Below are 22357 nucleotides of genomic sequence, written 5' to 3'. Positions count from 1 at the left end.
TTAAAGGCAATCAGATTATTAGAAGATTTAATGAGATGATACGGCCTCCCGAAAATGATAAGACAAATAGTGAAGCAATAGAATGATTTGTTCTTGAACTTTACCACTGGAACAACTTTGGAATTCCCCCAAAATCTCAATGTGTGTTTTTTCATACGTTCTGACAACGAAATGTTGCAGTTTCAAGAAAATGTTATTAATTTGGGTTATTAGTGACTTTCTTTGTAGTTTGTAGCTCAAGGTTTTAGCTATTACAAATCTGTAACTAAACTTATTATAAATGTCACCTCATTAAATAAAATAATTTAGCTAATCACAACAAGAGCAGAAAACTAAGAAGACAAACCTGGCTTTGCCTACTACTAGTCCTTCTCTACCTACTCAAACCCTGAACCAGCAGATCTTTATTGGAATAGTGTTCACTGCCATGTTCATCTCTAACTGACTTGGAAAATATAATCTAACTTTTATAACTCATGGATACTGGTGAATCATGGATGGGTCTTGGCTTTCCCATTGTCAACTAACTTACTTTAGATCTAGAGATTTCTGCTGAGTGGCTTCCTTTTAAGGCAGAATCAGAAAATAATTTGAAATTTGACATAAATATAAGTCACGTAGGGGAATTTTCATTTGTATAGGAAATAGATCACTGGAGAGCTCAGTCTTAATTGTGGAATCTCAGGCATGTTGGCACCCACTATCTCAGAATGATATGGGATTTTCCACAACCAAGAAAAGGTGTCACAGGACGTAAAGCAGCAGTAGCATACACATCTGGTAACACAGGAGAAGGGAAAGTCTGATCTCTTCCTGCAGCATTGTTTGAACCCCTCTACAGCTTACAATGGCCCCAACTAATATCTACTAGCGGGAAAATCAAAGAAGATCCTAGAAGGATAACTTACTGCAAAGGTCTGGGCATAAGGGTTTTGAAGGAAGGGGAAAGGTTATCTTTGACTAAAATTGGGAGGCCCACCTGTCAGTGCTTTGAAGCAGTGACGGAAACATATGTAGGGAATTTTAAAAAATTGCAGCTTTGAAGTCTAAATGCAGATCACCATGAAGGCTGAGGAATCTGGACCAGCAAGGTTATCCTGGGAACAAAGGTCAATCATTACCAGACCAGCAGGACCAGCCTGTTAGCAGCATAGCAGACTAGCTATACTGCAGCAGTAGGGTGAATGGAAACCAAATCAACTCTTAGTTATGCATCAAATGCAGCTTTAAAGGAAAAATATATTAAGTAGAGGTTAAAGAAATACCACAAAAGTTAAGAAAGTCAATTGTACCATAAACTAAAAGTTGGAGTCCACAATTTACAAAATATGAAGCCCCATTAGCTAATACTCCATTAGCTAATCATAGGACTAAAAGAATCAGATTGTAAATGATATCAGCAACATTAAAAAGGAATAAATTTTGCTATATACTTTTATATATGCCCATCAGAATAACTGTTTTTCCTCCTGATGACTTATTGATATTTTTCAATATATGTCAGGATTATAAATTAATTCTCTTAATGATTTAATCCTTCTTATTTGAGTGACTGTTACCACTCTAAACAATACTAAAGTTCAAAAAAAAATTACTGTACCTTATAATGTTATCTACAGCATGTCTATTTCCTTCCCTCCTTCCCAACAATTCTACCATTTGCTGTTTGTTTTCACTTAAAGCAAATAAAAGTAGTGTGAGGTCATCCTGTAAAACAGTAAAAACAGTTTAGAATTTCTAAGTCACACATTTTTAAACTGAATTTTAATACTTATAGATAATATGAATTAAAATATGTAATACAGACTGTTAGAAAAAGTGACCCATCTGTTCTCACACCTCTGTAATTTCTCATGTGCTCCTCCTCCTTTTTCTCTTGCTCCATCTTTTCAATAAATGCAAACTCCAAACGTTTACTGTCTCCAAGAATCATACTTCTATCACAGCCTTTACCATGGTATATTGTATTTAATTTATTATTCCCCATCTAAACCAAGAGCTTCTTGGGGGCACAGGCTAATTTTTTTTCTCTATCACCAAACTTTACACATACTAGTAATGCTTTAAGTATTTTTATTGCATTCATAATCAAGCTGAGTATCTCTTAACTAGTGTTTCTTAAATTACATTCCAAAGAATATGTACCCTTACCAGAAATTAAGGAATACACCCCAATGGAAACATTCTGTGATCATCCATTATTTGGAAATATTTTATTTTTTTAAAGATCTATTCATTTATACATACAAGAGCTGGGGTACCGGCCAGAGGTGTAGGGAGTAAGAGGACCCACCAGAGACAGAGCAGGGAACAGAACAGGCAGATCAACCGAAGTACACTGCTGAGGGGAGCAGCAAGCGAGCCAGGAGAGGTGCGCTGCGCCACGTGGGTCACCCCTGGCCGGCTGGGGATCGAACTCACGTCACAGAGGCTGCAGACAGCCTCACAGGCCACGTCCCAACCCTTGCGCCACCAGGGAGGACCCAATTTGGAAATATTTTAAAACATTATACCTCTAGTGATAATGAAATCTGTTTAACTTTGCTTAATCCCTGTTTGATAGTACTTTTTTGTGGCAAACAAAAACATTTGAGGAATTAGGAATTGCAGTGATAGTTTTGAGAATTTTCCACTAAAGGAAAAGCATTTCTCCAGGTAATATGAGCTTGTGTGGGTCTCTTCCCTCAATGGCATCAAGATCCCAGATGTCGCCTTCAGGCACTAGGGAAATGGGCGCTGAATGAAAGATACAGGTTTCAAATGAAATTTGATTGCTTATTATTAAATGGCCCAATGGGGCTTCCCTTATTACAAGCTGGTAAGTTTTTATCTTAGCTGTCAGAAAGCTCAGTATGTAATTTCATTATCAATTATAGTAATTCTGAAACCTTAATACATATGTACTTTTTAAAAAATGCACTTTTATTCTGATTTCCATTTTTAATTCCTACTTAAAATCACTTTCTATTTTATATGAAATATTAATTAGAAATAAAAATACAATGGCTTACCAACAAAAATTCTAATAATGACCTATTTGGGTTATTTTAGCAAAATAAAAGCTACTAAATCACTTGCACTTTTTTAAGGATGAATACTGAGGAGAAAGATAAAATATTGTGTGCAACATGCATAATCTATTCAACTGTGATTAACCTAACAAGGCTGGTAGACATTTGATTGACAATATGATTATTTAGAGTACATGTAAGTATACTTCTTAAAAACACTGAGAAATTTTAATTTGAAACACTCAAACTCATTTATAAGAGATTAACAAAAATATGAAACATTATAAATTGATAAGACGGTCTTCAAATCTTGAAATCTTCATCAAAATACACAAGGGCCTCCCCTGGTGGCGCAGGCGGTTGAGCATCGCGCTGAGAAGCTGTCTGCAGCCTCTGCAGCGCAGGTTCAATCCTGGCCAGCCAGCGAGGGTCCCACATGGCGCGGCAGACCTCTCCTGACTGGCCTGCTGCTCCCCTCAGCAGTGTATTTTGTCAGTCTGCCTGTTCTGTTCCCCATTTTGTCTCTGGTGAATCCTCTCACCCTCCCGCGCATCTGTCCTGAACCCCGGTTCTTGTATAAATAAATAAATCTTTTTTTTAAAAAGATTTATTTTATTTATTTATATAAGCATTGGGTACAGTCAGAAGAGCGGGAGGGTGAGAGAATTCACCAGAGCCAGAGCGGGGAACAGAACAGGTAGACCGACAAAATACACTGCTGAGGGGAGCAGCAGGTGTGGCAGGAGAGGTCTGCGCACCATGTGGGACCCTCGCCGGCAGCCAGGGATCGAACCGGTGCTGCAGAGGCTGCAGGCAGCTTCGCAGCCCAGCGCGCAATCGCTGCTGCGCCACCAGGGAAGGCCCTAAATAAATAAATCTTTAAAAAAAAAAAAATACACAACAAAACAAGCACTGTAAGCTCAGTGCTAATGGAAGCAAAGTAGGTGACCCAGTAAGTGAAGAACCAAGTAGGGACAGATCAAGCTGGAGGACACAACCCTCACATGGCTTTAGAGTTGTTTCCATGGCAATGCATGAAATGTTTTGTGGTTTAAAAAAAACACAAAACACATGTACTTTGTGGGTCTCTAGATTTAAAAGGCCTGCTCAGCCACCATCTTGGTTACGTGCAGTTCTGCATTCAAATAAAAGGTCAGGAAAAAAAAATACAAGGTCAGTCCAGACCAGTCAATTAATTATTTGAAAGAATGTAGGACTGTCAGACCCTACAAGGCTCTTTTCATATTCAACAGGAGCAGGATGTTTGATCATCCCGGAACAATGAGTATGAATCACAAGGTATGACTAGGAAGGAGCACAGGGCCACTGACTGATGCATAACCCTGCCCTCCCAGAGACTGATAAGCTGAAGGTCTTATCAATAAGATTGGAACCAGGAGTAGGGGGACTGAGGTACAGTTTCCATCTCAATACTGAGTCATCAAGTGGATAAAAAAATACACTTGTCAGCAGACTTGCCTTCCCACGGAAACCCTGGATACATACGCACATTTGTTCAGTTTCACCCATCCTTTTTCCTTGTTCTCCTATCCCACACAAATGATGCTGTATTATTATTCTATCAATAAAAGGCCAGGAGCTTGCTCTTTCAGCAACATCCTGCACTGGACAGTTTGCTCTACGACTCCCGTTGGTCAGTGAGGAGTTGTCAACACAACAGTACTACAAATAGTTTGTAAATAAAGTTGGTTGGTCTAGACCTTGTTTCTGGCTTCAACATCTGCGTTGTGTGCCAGAAGCTTGGCTACGATGGCTGCATTCTGACCCCGCACAGCATAGTGCAGAGCAGTGTTGCCGTCCATGTCCATGAGGTCTGGATCAGCACCATGCTCCAGCAGAATGGCTGCACACTCCTCTTGCTGGCATTGTACTGCCTGTCAGTGTTAGAACAAGAAATAGATAGTCAATTCTAGGAATTCAAAGTAAACATTTCACCCATTAGTTTTATTTAAATGAGATAAATTCATGTTTATTGTATTAATTAAGTCCATTTCATACTGACACAGTTGGCTACTACATATCTTCATCAGGGATGTCCTGTTTTCACTGTTACAGAGGTTAAGCTGGCATTTTCTCTCTACGAGGAGAGTTACCACTTCTCGATGGCCATTGGCACAGGCCAAATGGAGAGCAGTCCTATGAAAGTGAGAAGGCTTTTTAGGAAATTATAGCGTACTAACTCAAAACTGTAAACATTAAATGGCAAAATTCCCATGTCTTTAAACACATGCCCATTGGAAAGTACAACATTATTAGCCCTTATTGCTCATCACAGTAGTGAAAGAGCAGTTCACTTGACTAGTAAGAGCATGGATTCAGCTCACTTTGGGTTTGAATCCTACTTTGCTCTGTCACTTATTAGCTATTGCTTAGCCTCTTGATGCCTCATTTTCTCTTGAATAAAATGGGGATGAAAAGGAATTGTCTCACAGGCACTATTGTAATGTTTAAGTTACAATCTTTCAAAGTGTTCTAAACAATCCCTGCAGTAAAAAGCAACTCAGTATTGTTAGATAGTATTACTCTATTTATTGCCATTACACCACTTTACAAAGACATTTAAACTAAGAAAAATAATACAAATATACCTACTTTGCAGTATGTTTTAAGATTAAAGAGAGCACTGCACTTTAATGATTCTAAGATGCACACTTTCTCACATTTTACCCGACACTGGAATGCAATTTATAATTCATAATGTCTTACAATTATAACTGAGGCAGTTAAAAAAATATGTCTTTGGTACATAAGATAGAGGGGCATTACACAATCCACAGTGAGGTACAGCATATTCACGCTGCAGTTCTAATCACATGGTTGGCATTTAACTAAATTATAGTTCTTTTAAAAATTCTGGAGAAAGGGGACTAAATAGCAAAACAAAAGCATATTTTTAAAAAGTCAATCTTACTTCAATTTTCAGGAAACTTTAAGTCAAAGGAAACTGAACATTTGCATGAATATGGATAGCTCATTTATTCAATTATTTTGAGTCAGGGATGGTGTGAAAAATCAGACCTTTCCAATAATTAACATTAGCACTTAATACTACTATAAATTTTCAAAAGAGCAAGTAAAAGTTATCTTTTACAACTTCCTACCCTCCAAAATGCTTTTGTTTGAAAGGATGGAGAAAAAGCTTCAAATGAGATTAAGTCTTAATACATTCTTCAGTTTTAAATTTCATAACTTAGGCTGGGCAACATTTAGTTTCTAAGGATGAAAAAGAGTCCTGGGAGGTAGTAGAATACATCTGCTATATAACAGGTATTCAAGCTATATCTGATGAACAAAAAGAATGAATAAATGTAGATGGAGAATTCAAAATAGATCATATACATATATACACACATACACACGCATATATAAGTATATATTTACCTATATATAATCTCCATTAACAGCTCTAGTAAAGTTCCCCAATATCTCTAATACACTATATACTTTCAAGTTATCGAAGCAAAGTCTACCTGTATCCTCGCATTATAAACTGGGAATTCAGAACAATAGGTTTAAACAATGTACAGGTTAAGTGTGTAAAAGAGCTGAGGGTGCAGTTTGTTCAAAATCTTCAAAGAAATGATAATCATCATTTATGTTTACTATTTTTACATTCATACACAACTAAAAATTGTTTACAAATTAAAATAAAGCTATATAATAAAAATGTATATAATTAAGTGTATGCTAAATAAAATCTACAAGCACATATAAAAAGATTCTATTTACTTCTGAAAGGCCAAAAGTTATCAGAAGATATCAGTCCTTCAAGAAAAAATGTAAAAAAGTGAAATCTCTGCAAAATTCATGTCTGCTCTTCCCCAGGAATATTTCATTAATAATAAACTCATTAGAATTTTTATACATGTTCCACATAGAAATCACACACTTTTTTAAAAAAGAAAAATTCACTTAAAATACAAAAGCTCAAAAATAACATTTTATCACATCTTGTACATGTTTTTGGCTAACACTACACTACAGTCTATGTGTATGTGTAATCCAAGTGAATGTAGATCAAAATGATCTACTAAAGTACATCTTTGATTGTGAACACACATCTATGTGGATGCCACTTTCAAAGGTCATACTCTAGATTATGGGCGCACTGTAATTATAAAGTCTGTTATGAGTTTTTCTTAATACATTGCTATTTTAAGCAGCACTAGAAAAAAATTGTACATTATAGGTCTCAACTTCCTAAAGATATTTTTAGAATACACATAAGTAAAAGGAAAATAAATATTTGTACATGTGTTAGTTATCACCAAGTTGCCTACTGAAAAATCAAAAGCAGCTTAAACTTTAAGCAACTGTGTAAGAACCACAGCTCCTCATCATCACAAACTCTGCGGATGGAAAAGGTGATTTTGCTCATCTATTAACTTAAATTCATTTCCTACCCGGGACACTAAATATTTTTTCCCATGTCCACTGGCGACCAGATAGGCAAAAATAAATCTGCCCAATCTTCACATTAGTTTCCTTCTTGTTGATTTCAAAGAATTCTTTAAAATGAAGACATATTTTTCATCTGATACAGATATGCTGTAGACATTTTTATTTTGTTAATATGATTTGATATACAGAGAGCTTTAATTTTTTATGTTACTGAATCAAACTTCTTCCTCTTGAAGTCATTCTTAGGAAGGTCCTGGACAACATAAAAAATGAACAAATACACATTTGTGTTTCCTTCTGGTGCTTTTCTAGTTTTGTATATTTAACATTTTTAATTTCTATTTGATCTGGAACTTATTTTTATGAGATTAAAAAATCTAGTTAGTTTCTTCCAAACACAATTAGCTGGTATTTCACCATTATAATATTTCACCAGTAAATTCACATGCATTTGGATGTTTGGGCATCTTCTATCCTGTTCCATTTATTTATGTGTATTTTCAGTTGTGAACCAATTACTAGTTAGTGGAAATTTATACCACATTTTGATATCCAGAAGGCAAGCTTTTGTCTATCTTACAAACCTTTTGTAAGTTTCATCACAACAGTAAAAGACAGCATATGTAACTCAAATTTTTTAAAACCTTATTTTTTTGGTTTGGTTTATATAAAATTGATAAATACCAGGAAGAACTCGCACTTAGAGAAAATGACATTTTCTGTTCAAGAACCCAGGGCCAACTTCCCCCTTCAAAGTTTCCTTTGAAGGTCGCTCCATAAGAACATATAGAAATAGGTACAGACTGGTACCAGGTGGGTCCTGGAGTTCATCCGAAGCGCGTCTAGCCTGGGCGTTGCTCTAGGATGGGAACGGTCGCTCTCATTCTGCGCTTTTCTACAGTATGGAGTGTGATGGCATGAAAATGCAAACATAAATGCAAAAATAAAATGTTGCACACGACTCTTATAACTGATACTAGCTGCATCTTTCTAAAATTGTCAGTAAAGGTAGTTTTGAGTGGACGCAAAGGGCGCGAGCGCCGGCGGGGCTCTTCTCCCCCACGGGCGGGGCGCGGCCCCGCGGCGGCTCCAGGGCCAGCGGCTGCCGAGCGTCGGCGCGAGGACGGCCGGGCCCGCGGGGACAGGCCGGGCCCCGCCGGGCCGCGAACGTGCGCGCGTCTCCCGGGTCCTCCCGCCCCGGGGCCGGCCCGCTGCCCCGTTACCTGGACATCTTGTCTCGATCATTCAAGCCGTTTTTCCCCAGCAGAAGCAGCTGCTGCACCGCGGCCACGTCGCCCGCGCTCGCGGCCCGGTGGATCTTCCCGAGGTCCCGGGCGCGGACGCAGTACCCGGGCGGCCTCGGGGCGACGGCCTGGGCGCCCGCGGCGCCGCTCTGCGGGCTGGTGGAGGAGCCCCGGCGCCACGCGCCCTTCCCGCTCCGAAAGCCAAAAATCTTCTTCATCGCGTCAGAAACTCCTCGCCGCCGCCGTGGCTTTCCTCCGCCCCCCGAGCTCAATTCCCGTCCACAGAGAAGCCAACCGGCTGTCGCCGCGGCGGTCACCGCAGCCCGGGCGGCGGCGGATTTAAATCTTTCGGACTAGGCTAGCGGTAGCCAAGCAACGACGCCACACGCAACTGCGCGGGCGCGCCTCAGAAAAATGGCGTCACTGCGCCTGCGCACCGAGAGGCAGTTCCCCCAGAGGGTGAGCAGTGCGCGTGCGCAAGGGCGCGGCGTCTCAAATCTCGGCGACGGCCGGCTGGCGGCGCGGGGTTGACGTCTGAAGTCGGTGGCGTCGGCGACTGTCGTGGACCTTAAAGATGCTTAAGGTCTCGTTCCCCGGAAAGCTCCTCTAAAATAGTTCTAAATATGCTTGCTCCTCAGCTTGTTTCTCTTCTCCATCACCCAGGGCCCAGGACATCTTCGTGGAATTTAACAAATACAACAACAGGAAACAGAAAGCTGTTTGTTTTCATGGTTCCAGAGGTTGTGGCAATGTACGTCATCAAGTGCAAATTTAGGAGAAATCAGATGAAGTGAAAATGAATTTCTGAATGCCTCAACTCTCCCATTGGGCCCAGCATTACTCGTTTTTTTTTTTTTTACTTTATTGTTTTGCATTTATTTTATCGAATTAAATCTCTAACTAGATACTTCTTTTAGAGCGTAATGTAACATTTAAAACTTTTAAAAATGGGTTTCACTTGTCCCAAACAATCCATGTTTTCTGACCTGGTTTAAAATACTTTATCTAACATTAAATTCTGAAATACACTTTTCTGCTTCTGGGTTTTCTATTCTTTTCCACTAAGTGATCCTCTGCTTTTTGCATCCCTACCCTACTATTTTAATTCCTTATAAAATATATTTAATATACATTATTATTTTCATTTTGTTGACTATTTGCTGACAATTGATAATTTGATATAGTGCCACTTGTTTTTGTTGCCTTTGCTTTTGGTGTCAGAAAACCATTACCAAGTCTGATGTCAAGGAATTTACATACTTATGTTTACTTCTGGGAGTTTTATGGTTTCAGGTCTTAACATTCAAGTCTTCAATCTACTGTGGGTTAATTTTGCCCTGTGGTGAAAGATGGTGGTCCATTTTCATTCTTTTGCATGCAACTTCCCAATTTTCAACACCATTTTTTGAAGAGACTACTGTTCCCATTATATATTCTTGACTCCTTTATCATATATTAATACACAAGTTAATTTCTGGACTCAATACTCTGTTACAATGATCTATGACTGTTTTTAAGCCAATACCATACTATTTTGATTTTTATGGCTTTGTAATATAATTTGAAATCAGAAGCATGATGCTTCCAGTTTTGTTCTTTGGTTATTTGGGGTCTTTCATGGTTCCAAACTAATTTGAGTATTGCCTGTTTCATTTCAGTGAAAAATGCCATTGGAATTTTGATAGAGATTGACCTGAATATGTAGATTACTTTGGATGCTATGAAAATTTTAGCAGTATTGATACTTTCAACCCATGGAAATGAAAAAACTTTCATTTTTCCTCTCCAACTTCTATATCAGTACAGGTCTTTCACCTTCTTGGTTAAATTTATTCCAAGGTATTTTAATCTTTTTGGTATAATTGTACATTATTCGTGTAAAGAAATGCAACAGATTTTTGTATATCGATTTTGTATCCTGCACCTTTATTAAAATCATGTCATTAGTTCTAACAGTTTTTGTTGGTATCGTTCTTAACATTTTCTATATATATAATGTCATGTGCAAATAGTGACTCTTTTACTTCTTCCTTTATGGTATGTCTTTTATTTCTTTTTCTTCCTTAATTGTTCTGGGTGAGAATTCCAACACTGTGTTGAGTAAAAGTGATGAATCTGAGCATTCTTATCATGTTTCTAATCTTTCAGCTTTTCACCATTGAGGATGAAATTAGCTATGGCCTTGTTTTATATTGAAATGTGTTCTCTCTATACCCACTTTGTGGAGAGTTTTTTCTATTGAGATGATAATTTTGTTAAGAATACATGATTTTAGGGCCTCCCCTGGTGGCACAGAGGTTGAGCACAGGGCTATGAAGGCAGCTCCAGTTCATTCCCCGCTACCAGCGAGGGTTCCACAGAAAACACAAACAACAAAAAAAAAAACATGATTTTACACTAAAATATTTCCAAATTGAATTCAAACTGACATGAGTAAAAATAAAATTATGCTTAAAATATGTTGAAAGCTACTGAAGGAATAGTAAATGAGATTCAGCACATTTCAGTCATCTGGGAAATCTGGATTTTAAACAGGTGTAAGCATTTCCATTTATCTGTTTCACCATTGTAGTAAAATGTGACAAATAAAATGATTATTTTAGCACGACTAAATTATTAATATCAGTCCATATCTGTTAACAATTTATAACTTACCCTCTTAAAATTTCATAGGTGACATAATTTCATAGGTGACACAATGTCTTTACACAGCACAAAGCATAGCTCAGTACTTACTTTTTTGTTGTTCCTGGAAACAAGGTGTGCTTTCAAAGTAGATAGAGCAAATAACCTGCCTCTGGGTCTGATCTGCTCTCAGAGTCTGGTTGGAGCCAGTCTTCCTGCTCCAGCCTCTGTGCCCCTGAGCCCCTGAAGCCTTCCCTTGCTTGGACACCCTTTGGGAGCAATCTTGGAGGGACTAAGACCCATTTCTGGGAAGGAAAGGCCACTTTGTTAAACAGGAGAACAGGTTAGAAAGTATTGACTGGATGGAGCACCCAGTGCCCATTTCCCCCCCCCCCCGCCCCCGCCCCCGCCCCCGCCCCCGCCCCCGCCCCCGCCCCCGCAATGATTTCTTTGAAACATTTGAAGGGAGGTAGTTGGAGGAGGGGCTGCTCCTGCCTTCCTGGATTTTGGAGACATTGATGGGGATCTTGTGATATAACCGGTAGCCTAACTAGCCCCAAATGTGTTGTGGGGTGCTTATCCTTTTAGGAGATCAGTTAAACAAGCAACATCTGTACACCAGGGAGGTCCTAAACAGCGATATTTAAACACATTTCCTCTTCTAAAAATTTAGAAACTAGGCTGCAAGCAAAGTTGTCAATTGATCATTAGTTCACCATGTGAGGAAAGCCATGTAAACTGACAATGACTTATATCATGTTTTCTGGCGGCAACCAAAGAAAATTGTTCAGAGTAAATAAACTTGAAGTTTTTGCTTGATGAGATGAGGAAGTTGAGAGCAACCAATTTTAAAAATTGTCCAGCAGAGGGCAGCGTTACCCACCGAATCAAAACCTGTATGCAGTAACATGGTTAAGAGGATCTTTTGCCAAGAGTTAATAAGTGACATATTAGTATAATGAGAATACTACAAAACAGGTATAGTTTTTAACCTTGTTTTGCAAATAAGAAAGCTGAAGCTCAGAATGGTTAACTGACTGTAGGGTAAGGTAAAAGGTATCAGGCTTTTCTGCCCTCCCGACACCAGGATAGATGAGGGAACCCTGTGATCCTGAATGCATGCCTGATGGCGGGCACCTGAAGTAGGTACACCTGCGCTAAGACTGTGCTTTTTAAGGGCGGCGTCACGGGGATGCCAGTAGAAGAAGCCGAGAAGCAGCAGAAGCTAGAGAAGCCGAGAAGCAGCAGAACGAACGCCAGAGAGCCCAGATAGAGTGAAGACTTGCTGGGGGCTGGGAGGCCCAGCCAGCGCCCCTGCCTGCCATATGCCTGGTGAACACCAATAAAAGACCTGCAAAAAACCACTGAGGACTCTGACTCCTCCTTTACCCGGTCTGCTGGATCAGAAAACCTGCACCGTGTCCATTCCTGCCGTTATACTGACTTACAAGGTCACATAGCTAGAAAGTCCTGGCCATTTTTTTCCATTTCCAGAACTTGTATTTTATTTAATATGTAAATGATAGCCAAGTGCTCACTCTGTGCCAGGTATGGCTTAAACACTTTGCATCTTTTAACTCTGCCACTGTTATCATCATCTCCATGTTACAGATGTGGAAACATCTGTATGTGCAGAGAAGTGAACAACTTGTCTGAGATGATTTCACCAATAAATGGCAGAACTAGGATCTGCACTCACACCATCTGCCCCCAGTCCCTGGTGCCCTTAAGTGCCCTGGCCCCTGCCCTCTGTTGGCAGGGATCATCCTTACAATAGGCCAAGGCTTCTCAAATTCGGGTGTCACTGAGGAATATCCTAGAAATGCAGTTTGGGGAATTCTATCCCAGACCTCTTGAATCAGAAAGTTTGGGTAGAGCTGAGCAATCTGAGTGTACGAGATCTTGGGGTGGCTCTCAGGCATGCTGAGTCAGAAATAGTTATCCTTCCTTCCTGGTCTTCTGTGCAGTATGGAGCCAAGGGTCAACGTAGGTGTCCATCCAGGATCATCAGCAACTTAAGAGGTCATTGGGATGACAGAGACACAAGACTGGACATTAGGGGTTGATGGTTGTACTGGACAAGGAGAGAAACCAGGACTTAGGTAGTAGGAAATCTTACAGGTCTCTGTGGCCCTAGCATGATTAATTGTACCCTTTTTTATTCTCAAAAGTGTTCGCATTTTGGGGCCTCCTTGATGGCGCAAGGAGTTAAGCACAGCACTACGAAGCAATCCTCAGCCTCTGCAGCACGTGTTCGATCCCTGGCCAGCCAGGGAGCTACCCACATGGCACAGCAGACCTCCCCTGCCTCGCCCACTGCTCCCCTCAGCAGTGTGTTTCAGTAAGTCTGTTCTGTTTCCCACTCAGTCTCTGGTTGGTCTACTCACCCACTGCATCTCTGGCCTGTGCCCCGGCTTTTGTATGCATAAATAAATAAATCTTTAAAAAAATAATATAAAAGTGTTCGCACTTGAATGCAATCACCCTATATATTGGGAAAACCAAGTGGACCTGGTGATAGGGTCGGTGTGGTGATGAGAGATGAAGTGTCAAGGATAATTCCTAATGTCTCGCCTGCAGACCAGAATGGAAGGTATTGTCAGTCTCTGTGAGCTGTGCGCTGTGAGGGACAGGTTGGGCAAAAGTCACCAAGATAGAAGAGACATAGGTCTGGAGCTCAAAGTGGAAATCTGGACTGGGGAGAGGAAGTTAAGAGTGAGTGACTGATGAAAACTTGGTAACTGAAACTGAATGAGAAAGACGTTGTCTAGAAAGAAAGCAAATGCTGCAAAGAGGAGAGATCCAGGAGGAGATTCGGGTATACAAGGCTAGAAAGGTAAACTGGTGGCAATCACTTGCTAGTATAAGGGGGCGTGGGGGTGTCAATGTGTTTCTGTGGCAAATTAAAATGGGAATTCATTGGCAGATTTGAATGGAGGTGTGATAAAATATTGCTCTGAGAATTTACCTGAGGAATTTGAGAATTTTAAAAGATAACTATTAAGTGTCTAGAGACACATGAAATGGCTGTGTATTTATCTTCCAGTTTAAAGTCCATCTAAGTGAAATAAACTTATTTTTTTTAAAGACCCATCCATTCAAACAAGAGCTGGGGTACAGGCCAGAGGTGCAGGGGTGAGAAGATTCACCAGAGACAGAGTGGGGAACAGAACAGGTGGACCAACCAAAACACACTGCTGAGGGAAGCAGCAGGCGAGATAGGAGAGGTCTGCTGCACCATGTGGGTAGCTCCCTGGCCGACCAGGGATCGAACTTGTGCTGCAGAGGCTACAGATTTCTTCATAGTGCTGTGCTTAACGCCTTGTGCAACCAGGGAGGCCCTGAAATAAATTTATTTAATGAAATTTTATCTTTTCAACTTATGTTCTAATTTAAAAAAACCACTTTGTTCTCCTTTTGTGAAACCTATAATTAGCAGTGTTTGAAACTAAGGGCTTTTTCTCTACTCTCTTTTGAACTAGTGCAACCCTTAATTACTCCCTAGAGCTATTATTAAAAGAATCTGTAAATGGAAACATTTAAAAACCAAGAAGCTTAATAATTTCATAGTGATAAGTGTATGTAACTCTGGAAATTTTATATTTTGCCATTCTGTGGTACAAAGATGAAATCCTAGGTATTTACCCAAAGGACACAGAAACATCAACTCCAAAGAGCACCTGCACCCCTATGTTTATAGCAACACTGTTTACAATAGCTAAGCTTTGGAAACAACCCAAATGCCCAAAAATAGATGACTGGATCAAGAAGATGTGGTACATATACACCATGGAATATTACTCAGCATTCAAAAAAGATAAACACATGCCATTTGCAGCAACGTGGATGGCGCTGGAAGGGATCATGACCAGTGAAATAAGCCAGAAAGAAAAAGAAAAATACCGGATGGTCTCACTCATAGCAGGAATCTAGGAAACTTAAATAAGGGACCAGGAAAATGAATAACTATAAGAAAGTGAAAATCAAAATCAACAAAAACTATGAACCAGAGACACTCTATGAGGGGTAAGGGGCAGGGAGAAGAGGGATTGGGGTCAAAATAAGGGGGTTGCAATTGTATGGGGAATATAAAAATAAAATTTATAAAAAATTTTTAAAAAATAAAAAAAAATGATGAAATGTAACTAGAGAAAACAAAATATAATTTAGTAGTCAGACTTCTGTACTAGGTATTGGACCCCAAAATCTCACCTGCTTACAGGTTCGTGTAGATGCACTTAAGTTTGAATTATGATTCTACTACATATTATATTTAGAGGAATTTGTTTGGTCTTCCTTATCCTTAACTTTGTCAATAACACAGCAGTACCTGCCTCGTGTTCCTGTAATATTTAAATAAGATAATATTTATTTAGTACTTAGTGTTTCTTACTCAATGTATTTTATTAGTTATAATGCAGAGTTCCTGATTGAGATGATGAAACATTTTAGAAATCGTTGTGATGGTTAACAATATTATGAATGTACTTAATGCCATTGAAATGTATGTTTATAATGACCAAAGTGATAACTTTTATGTTATATATAAGTTTAACAAAATATAAACAATAAAATATCTAAAATACAATAAATTCATAGTTTATAACCCATTATATTTACCAATATATTTGTGAATTTCAGTTTTGGAGTTCCAATGTGAGTTCCAATGTAAATTCCAAAGGCATCTTTACTGCTGTGATAGTAATCCAAGTCACTCTGAGCGCGTGTCCCTTTTTTTTTTTTTTTTTAGCAAATGGAGCTATTGAACATTAGAGTAGTGCCTCCTAGTGGCTAGAATCTGTCATAGCAACCCATGTTGAGTTACCAGTGAAGGCATTTGGCAGTAGGATCTGCCAACTCTGCTCTCCCCACCCCAAACCTTAAGTTCCTAATCTTTACAGCCTTGAAAATCACAATCAGAAAAGTAGAGAATATGAGAAATTATAATATGCTCACTAGTGAGAGAGAGGGCATGTGACTCATTTTTTAATATTTTAGGTGAGCTATTTGCTGTCAGGAGGCAAGGAAGCCTACATGGCAGGGATGGGCTGGTGTAGGTCCTGCTTCCTGGCACTACGGGCTGAATACAATGCAGAGAGGAATTTACTGGTTTACTTCAATCAGTCACTTGTAAAAGTTTGGTCATGAAAGAAATTAAATTTACTGTGAGAATTCCAACAAGACTTTCTATTTAGGGCAATTTTTAGAATCTTAGCAAAACTGAGCAGAAAGTACAGAGCAGCCAAATACCCACTGCCCCCCTGCACAGCCTGCCCTACTATCAGCATGTCCCACCAGAGGGCTACATTTATTACCGTGAACCTACAATGACACAGCATCAGCCCCCAAGTCCGCGTTTATACTATGTTCACTCACGGTGCTATACATCCTATGGATTTTAACATGTATAAAGGCATCTTAGTACCATTGTCTTATAGAATAGCACCCAACTCTCCCTATTCTTAACCTCTGGCAACTGTCTACATAGATTTGCCTTTTCCATAGATTTGTATGGACCCGTACAGTGTGTAACTTTTTCACACTGGATTCTTTTACTTGGTAATATGCTAAAGGTTCTGCCATGCGTTTCATGAATGAAGAGCTCATATCTTTTAGTGCTGAGTAATATTCCATTGTCTGGATATACCATAGTGTATTTGTCCATTCACCTACTGAAAGACATCTTGGCTACTTCCAAGACTTGGCAATTATGAATAAAGTTGCTATGATCATTCATGCACAGATTCCATGTGTTCATGTTATGTATTCATAGGTATCCATGTACCCATAATTCTTCATCTTCAGTCTTCACTATCTGAGAACAGTGGCTGGTAGAACTTGACCCAGGCTGTATAGCTATAAATTTACTTCCTGTTATGCCTCCTTACCAAGGCAACCATTCCAAATATTAGCATAGTCAATACAAAGGTTGAAAGAACCATGGCGGAAGTATTTAATCATAATATCCAGAGTTATTGTACTTGGGAATAATTAGATTAGGAGTCTGCAGAAAGCATAATCTAAATATAATCACAAACTTCCTTTTGATTACATAAGGTCTGCAAACCATAAATAGTTTAGGCTGTAATTATAGGAGAAGCAGTGCTGTAAATGGCCTGCACAGCCCTTTTGTACAGATCACAACAACTAGACTACATGGTGATCCCCAAGATAACCTTAATTCAGATCCCAGTGGTAAGACTTGAGATTAATAAATTAGTAGAATTGAAACTCACAGATCCTGGAGAAGCAGATGGAATGTGTAGTTCAATGAAATACAGGATTCTTTTTTTTTTTTTTACAAAATATTGCAATGATCATTATTAAAAGTTAAAATGTAAACAATTCGAGGACTTTATGAAAGTTTTATTTTCTAATTATCCACATGTTCTCTTGTCTGCTCCCATGTCCTTGCCCCCTGTTCTACTCCAGCTCAGAGTATAACAGAAGACCCTGCTTTTTCACCTGTCACACATCTGTCTCCTCCCCAGCACCTATGGGAGCCACAGTGACCACTGACAAGACAGAAGTACTTAAAATAAGAATTGGGTTTCTTGATCAGACTTTGGTTTCTTGTGTTGCTGCTCTTCTTGTTGTTTTTTTCTGATGGTTCTGAAATCAGTTTGCTTGTTTCAGATTTATTTTTCCTAGAGAATGGGCCATCCATCCTTAAGTAGTGAGGAGGAGGGATGTACGCTCATTCAGCAGGCAGTGGACATGCAGAGGTGTCAGCGGCATCTCCACCATCATAGCAGAGATACAATTCCAGCTCTCCATCAGTGGCCCCTGATGAGCCCTCCCCTGTGCTGCTGGGAAATCTGCCTTCATTTGGAGCATGGCCAGGGCCTAAGCCACCCCGTGGTATCCAGGAAATTGTCCCCACAGGAGTTACAAGCATTGAGGATATTGGGGTCTTCTTCCTGCACACAGAACTTCCACATGAACCAGTAATCCCACACCTGGCTTTATACTCAAAATTGAAAGCAGAGACTCCAATGAATATTTGTACGCCAGTGTACATAGCACAACAGCCAAAAGGTGGAAGAACCCACATGTGATCTAGCCATACAATGGAATATTATTCAGCCTTGAAAAGGAAGGAATTCTGACACATGTTACTATATGAATGAACTTTGAAGACCATATACTATGGAGAATAATTCAGTCACAGACGGACAAGTATTGTGTTATTCCACTTTGAAAAGTTACCTGGAATAAGCAAATTCAGAGAGACAGAAAGTAGACAATTGTTGCCAGGAACTGGGGGAGGGGAAAATGGGGATCAAATGTTTAATAGGTACAGAGATTCTTTTTGGGAAGATGGATAGTGGTGGTTATACAACAATGTAATATGTGTAATGTCATTGAACTGTACAATTAAAAATGGTTTAAATGATAAATTTTGTTATGTATATTTTACTACCATTAAAAAAAAGGACTACCCACAGGCCCAGGAGAGACAATGATTAATCATTATTTGAATGTACTGAATTTTGGAATGACTTGTAAGAAGACCTCATTTCTTGCTATTACATAGATCAAGCATAGGCTGCCCTCCTATTCATCCCTAAGGACACTGTAACACATTGACCACCCTCAAATATCATGGGGTTCAAACACCCAAAAAATCACCTTCCCAAAAGGTCTTTTTATGATTTCATACAGCCACTGAACCTCACCTCCCTGGGATCCCACCCTCTCCTCTCCTCCTGGAGTCCTATCTCCTCACTGAGGTCATATCCTCCTTCTAAGACTCCTCCCTCTTTTCTGGGGCCCAGTCCTCCTGGGACCCTGCCCTTCTCCCTGGGTTCCTATTCTCTTCTCTGAAAATAGGGAGCACATCTCAATGTCAGTATCTCCCACCAACCTGGTGTCTAGAGAACAGTGGCTACAGGGCTTTTCAGGGATGTTGGTGCCCCCTCACCAACATCATAAATGGAAGGTTCCCTCTGGACCCTTGAGGGAATGCAGCAAAATGGTGCCAGTGATTATGATGAGCCTCTTAGATTTTATAAGATAAAATCTAAAAATCTGTCCTTTAGGTTCCTTGCTCCCTCTGTACTAGGGAAATCTTGGCACCTCAGCCTTGCTGACTTGGTCCACCAAGCAAATAGCTGCTGAACCACCTCCTGATACTCCAACTGCACATCCCGTCCAGATACTGCACCAGCTTTGGAGGTCAATCCTTCACCTGTACCTCTGTGCTTAGGTGAAACAAAAGGAGAGAAAACTGGGGACTTTTGTGCCTTACACAAGATGAAACTTCATTATAAGATTTATATCTTGTTCTTCCTGAGGGAGAGCTAAATCTTAAAGTCAATGTGAAGGTGTTGACACATCTCTGTGTTTTTGCAGACTTGATCACAGTTCCGTGCCTTTGGAAAATAGGAACAGAGTGTTCAGCATGCAGAAGAAGAGTGTGCAAGGGTTATTTTTATTGCATCTAACCATGCTGCATTTTCAGTGATGCTAGTGGTTCTGTGGCCTGGTGACGTGACCCTGAGCCAGTGTGGGACCATGAGGCCATCTAGAAAGATCCAATGATGCTCCCAGCACCAGGGACATGCAGAACTTGAAATCAAAGCTTCAAGGGGGACTTGTGCTCTCTCCTCATTTCTTAAGAATTGTGATTTTTTATTAATTATTATTAATTTGTATTAGTATTTCATTATTATTAATGTCAATCATGAGCTTTTGATAGCATGGAAATGATACAAAAATCTGAAAAGAAATCTAAAATCTTAAAACATCCATGTCAGACAATAAACTGTTAAGAGGAGGAAGACAAAGCAAAGAAACAAGGGAAAGAAATAGAAAACAAGCCAAATTAGAGTGAGCTTTCAAATATAAAAAAATAGTGAATCATCAAACACCTTCCTTCCAAAGGCAGAAAAAATACTTAATAGAACTTTCCTGATCAGTTTTATTTTTAAACAAACATGGTTCAGTTCTATCGCTAATGAATAAGATATGGAAGAAGAAATTTTTATAAAAAGACACCGGACCTAAGATTTAGAGCTCTCTATCAAGCATGAGTTAATTTCCTTAGATGTGAAACAGCTTCAGAGTAACGGTTTCTAAGGGATTGTGCTTTTTAAAAAGATGTTTATATAGTTTTCACAAAATACATGAAATAAGACAGAAAATTTGAAAAAGAGGGAAAACACAAACCCAAATGGCAATCTCTAACAAAAGCACCCTTAGCTTTTTCAAAACAGGCTTTCTTTATTACTTTCTATTTTCTTAAATTCTGAAAGTCTGCTCTCTGCACAGTCCCTTTTTTTTTTAATTGATTACAGCTTCTCTTCCTCCTATTGTTTCTACACATACTTTGAGAAACTGAGGGCAAAATAATTATCATAATGTTGCACCCAGCAAAGGAGACCAGAAAATAAGGTCACTCTCCGATTCCTAAGAGAGACCAGTAATAAAATGACCTGCTTTTTCACATTTAGATCCAGGAATCTTGGTTTAGTTATGAAGGCAGCTAATTGTAAATGTATCTACTCAATGTCAAAAACCGGTGTGTTCAGAGATCCCCGGCACGGAGCTATGAGGAGATAATGTGACTCACAGCTGAAACAATAGCTGATTAAATGCCTTATGGAAAAACATGTCTATCCTGAGCAATTCAAAACGCATGTGGAGTGATGGAAAAACATTGGACTTCATATTCTGAGTGCCGGTCGGGCTCTGAGTGGACTTACGATCTCGTCCAGGCCGATTTGTAGAACAGAGACAATCTATGGGACAAACCTTTGAACTTCCCTCTAGGAAAGTTGGCTCCTTCTCGCTCTGAAATTCTATTATTCTAATGCTTTCATTTCAGCCATCATCTGCCCTTGGTAGAGGGTGAAGGGGGAGAATATTACCTTGGCAATTGGTGATACCAACTTTAAAAACAATTTTGTTTACCTTTGGGCCCTCCCTGCTGGCACTGTGGTAAAAGTCTCAGTGGCTATTAAGCTATTGCCAGCTGTGGCATGAGTTTGATCCCTGGCCAGGGAACTACCCACATGGCGTGCAGACCTCTCCTGTGTCACCCGCTGCTCCCCTCAGCAGTGTATTTCAGTAAATCCACCTGTTCTGCTCCCCACTCTGTCTCTGGTGAATCCCCACACTCCACCCCACCACCTCTGGCCTACACCCCCCGTTCTTGTATGCATAAATAAAAATTAATCTTTAAAAAACTTTGTTTACCTTCACAGTTCTGAATGAGGTTGAATTTTATTATTAACAGGCCTCCCTGGTGGCGCAGGTGGTTGAGCACTGCTCTGTGAAGCTGTCCGCAGCCTCTGTAATGCCGGTTCGATACCCACCCGCTGCGGAGCAACCCACATGGGTCGGCAGACCTCTCCTGTCTTGCCCGCTGCTCCCCTCAGCAGTGTATTTCGATCAGTCTTCCTGGTCTGTTCCCCACTCTGTCTCTGGTGAATCCTCTCACTCCCCCCGCCCCCGTCCCCCTGCACATCTGCCCAGTATGGCGGTTCTTGTATAAATAAATAAATCTTTAAAAAATATATTATTAACTTGAAGTAGTGATGTGACTTCTATGTTTGAGCTGGATATCAATGTTTTTTGGTTTTCCTTGAATGTGATTTAATATCTTCCCCACCACACTTTGAACCAATGGAATCTTTGGGGGAACAAGTTATAATTCTGACATGCTGTACGTTTACCAACCTGGATCCCACTATTGAGTGCAGATAGAGTGGGAAAGACCGGATCACAGAGCCAGCAGCAGGATCTAACGTAGGTCAGCTTTGTGCACTTCTCCTGTCCCGTTTTCCACAGCAGCTGTACAGCTTTACAATTTTACCAGCAATGCCCCCAGGTTCCAATTTCTCTACATCCTTGTCAAAACTTGTGATTTTCTGGTATATGTGTGTTTTTCCTGTCACTCACCCTGGCAGGTGTGAATGCGGTGGTTCTGGCTCTGGTCTCTCAGGTAGCTGGAGTTAAGTCACAGCCCAGGGATTGGGACCTCCTTCAATTGCCTCTCAGAGCACTGGGGTATCTACAGCAGTGGGGGCTGGTGGGAGGACCCTCTTCACG

General features: G+C 40.0%; 1 protein-coding gene across 1 annotated transcript in view; it reads right to left on the bottom strand.

Moving 5' to 3' along the window:
- Nucleotides 1–8895, bottom strand: part of LOC311184215 (ankyrin repeat domain-containing protein 26-like) — a gene marked incomplete at both ends in the record, with an annotated part of 60666 nt that extends 51771 nt beyond the window's left edge. The window contains 4 exon segments of the mRNA XM_084254059.1: nt 1601–1707; nt 4733–4902; nt 5050–5168; nt 8657–8895. Of these exon segments, the coding sequence (XP_084110185.1) occupies nt 1601–1707; nt 4733–4902; nt 5050–5168; nt 8657–8895 (635 nt within the window).
- Nucleotides 8896–22357: the final 13462 nt, after the last annotated feature.

The sequence above is a fragment of the Talpa europaea genome (genome assembly GCF_964194135.1).
Source record: "Talpa europaea genome assembly, chromosome: 14".
NCBI classification, from domain to species: domain Eukaryota; kingdom Metazoa; phylum Chordata; class Mammalia; order Eulipotyphla; family Talpidae; genus Talpa; species Talpa europaea.
This window is presented reverse-complemented; position numbering and strand designations above follow the sequence as displayed.